Source organism: Choloepus didactylus, chromosome 16 (assembly GCF_015220235.1).
Source record: "Choloepus didactylus isolate mChoDid1 chromosome 16, mChoDid1.pri, whole genome shotgun sequence".
Lineage (NCBI taxonomy): Eukaryota > Metazoa > Chordata > Mammalia > Pilosa > Megalonychidae > Choloepus > Choloepus didactylus.
In genome coordinates, this window is record NC_051322.1 from 30,426,077 (window position 1) to 30,429,078 (window position 3,002).

Here is a 3,002-nt window from a genome sequence, read left to right on the forward strand (position 1 = left end):
ACCCAAGCTGTGGTGCTATTATTTGCCTTTCCTTGGCATTGGGGGCCTGCCTGTCACTTTTTTGTCTCCAGTGTCAAGTGAATGTCTGGCTGTATAAATGTTTATTGAATAAATGAAGAAAGGGAGAGAGGAAAAACTAAGAAAGACAATTTTCCCTATAGATAATAGCTGCTCCACCCCATGTTTTCTTTGTGGTGGGACAGAAATGCCCACGGACAAGAAAATCCTGTGAAGTTGCCTGAACCACCACTTGATACTAGAAAACTGGGTTCAAGTTAAGGAAGTCCCTCGGAATTAGTGAATAAGGCAGATAGCTTCCATTCTAGCACAGGGAGGGAAACAATAGACAGATAAATAAGCTATCGAACATGCTAAACTGTGATAATGGCATAGAGAAAAATAAGCATGGGGTGGGGGTCTGGAGGGCCAGGGGACTTGCAGTTTTGAATGGGGCGGGGCAGGGAAGGCCTTGGTGAGAAAGGCCCTGAAGGAGGTGAGGGAGCGGGAACCACAGAGAGGGGACAAAAGCCCTGCAGGCAAGGGGACAGCAAATGCAAAGTCACCAGAGCGGGACTGACCACAAGCTGTTCAAGGAACAGCCAGAGGCCAGGGTGGCTGGGGTGGAAGGCCTGAGGCGGGGGGTAGGAGCCGAGGCCACTGAAGGACTCTGGCTTGTAGCCTGGATGAGATGGGAGCCTTCGGAGGGCTTGTGCCTGGAAAAATCTAGGGAGCAGGAAGGAGAAATCCAGGCCAATGAATTGTTTGGAGTGAGAAGTATGCAGAGGCCAGACGGCAGGAGGCCACAGGGAGAAGGGTGGGGTCACCCCCGTGAGCACTCAGGGCCTGGGGCGCACTGAGACCAGGTAAGAGCAAGAAAGTGCTACAAGGCTCAGAAAGGCACCAAAACGAAAACGTTCATGTCTGATGACTTTGTTGATGTGTTTCCCTTCAGGGATGTTTGTATTTTAGCAATGAGTACCTAGAAATACTAGCTACCACCTAAAAAGAATAAATCATGTTTTCACCACAGACCAGAGCCATGGGACAAGGTATCTCTTAATAAGCTCAGAGGCAGTGGTAAATGGGTGTTTTCTGCAAGCATGGGGAGTTCAAATGCAGCTAGGTTTGAATTCTGCAAAGCTTGATCATGTAAGATATTTTCTGCACTCTGCCGAATGCAATTTGCGTTCTGTAAAAAGTGCTTATTAAATTAGTGAGATTGGAAGTAGACTGAGGCTTCCTTTAGCTCAGATTTTATATCTGGATTTGTCTCTTTGGGTCCTTTCAGCCTTTGGAGCCCCCAGCCACAGAGAACAGCTTGGCAATAAACTAGAAGCAACCTCACCTGTATTACCGTTCTTTGTGTCTATAACCACATAGGGGTTTCAGACCCCAGGAAGAGATTCAACGCAACTAGCATTTATTGAGCATCGAGTATGTGACTGACACTGCTCTAAGGGCCGGGAGCTCAGCAATGAATAAGATAGGTAAGGTCTCTGCTTTCATGGAGCTTATGTTTTAGTTGGGGGCAGGGGAGACAGGAAATAACAAGAAAATGAGTAAGGTAGTTTCAGAGTGTGAAAATCAAAAGTGATGAAAAGTGGTAAAATGAAAAGAGAAATGAGGATGCAATGATAGAAAACGTGATCAAGGAAGGCCTTTCTGATTAGGTGCCATCTGAGTTTAGGCAAGAAAAATAAGCAGCAGCACCTTGGATGGCCATAGGGCTGAGACTAGGTTGGATAATGAGGCACTAATTCGGGTGCAAAACTTAATGAGGCACCAAAAGATGCAGCAGTCAAGATAAATAATTTTTTAAAAAATTAATAACATTTTTATTGAAGATAATTAATATTTTAATGCAATATTTTTTTTTTTTTTTTTTCACAAATAAGGCTTTATTCTGTCTGAATTTTAAACAGATTCTTGGACTGGTGGCTCATAACCATCAGCTCGTTCCACTTTAGCACCTGTCTCATCTCCAGTTGCTTTTCCAGAACTACTACCTTCACCGTGAAGCTCCATGAGTTTTCCCAATTCAAACTTGGGCTTCTTCAGCATTTTTACTTTTCTAACAAACACATCATGGAGAGGATAGATAGATTGGCAAGCCTTTTCTATGTCTTTACCAATGCTGTCTGGAATCAATTTATTGACCACTTCTTTCAAGTCATTTGTCTGCACCTCTCGGGTCATGATTTCCATCATCTTTTTCCGGATTTGGCGGACCTGTTGGTGCTGAGCGTAAGAGGTCTTCCGAATCTGATTGTTGCGTTTTTTGGTAAAACCAACACAGAAAAGACGAAGCAAATAACCATCGGTAGTTTTGACATCGACATGAGCTTCAATCATGGTCTGCCATTTTTTAACCATGGAACACATTTTGTCACGGGTAAGATCCATGCCATGGAAGTTGGTTAGGCAGTTTTTGCCCTGCACATCCTCAGTAATTAGCTTGAATTTTCTAAATGCAACTTCATCATTCTGCAGATCAGCAAGGCTCACTTCAAAAACACGACCCTTAAGGCCATCAGATGCAATTTTGGTTCCTTGAGTCCTTGTAACTAGTGTTTTCCCAATATTTCTTATATTAAACATTGCTGGTGCTTTCACATCATACCAATCTTTCTTAGAAAATGGATCAACCACTTTCTTCTTGGCTCCTTTTTTGCCACCTTTTGTAAGGCGCTTGTTCTTGCCAACCGCCATGGTGCTGCTCAGAGAGCCAAAAAGGCTGCAATATTTTTAAAAATAAAAAATTGATGCCCAAATGTCCATGAAATATCAAAATGTTAAAAAAAGACAGGAACTGACAGTGCTGTGATGAACTGATTTGGAACCTAAGGCAAAAGGAAAATGTGTGCCTCTATACACATCTTATTTGTTTTAATTGGTGTAATAAAAATATCCTAAAATTGATTGCGGTGATTTACATGTTTCTTTTAATGTAATTTTTTAATGGTTAACTTTTCCCAGAAGTAGATTTTGAAAATATTGCTGAT

The 3,002-nt window shown here is 42.5% G+C and overlaps 1 protein-coding gene across 1 annotated transcript; it reads right to left on the reverse strand.

Moving 5' to 3' along the window:
* Positions 1–1,867: 1,867 nt before the first annotated feature.
* Positions 1,868–2,729, reverse strand: LOC119511541 (40S ribosomal protein S3a). The gene has a single exon (XM_037806016.1). The coding sequence runs from the start codon at positions 2,707–2,709 to the stop codon at positions 1,915–1,917; it is 795 nt and encodes a 264-aa protein (XP_037661944.1). The 5' UTR covers positions 2,710–2,729; the 3' UTR covers positions 1,868–1,914.
* Between the last annotated feature and the right edge of the window lie 273 nt (positions 2,730–3,002).

Coding starts and splice junctions, on each gene's coding strand:
- LOC119511541 (XM_037806016.1), bottom strand. CDS start 2,709: ATGGCGGTTGGCAAGAACAAGCGCCTTACAAAAGGTGGCAAAAAAGGA.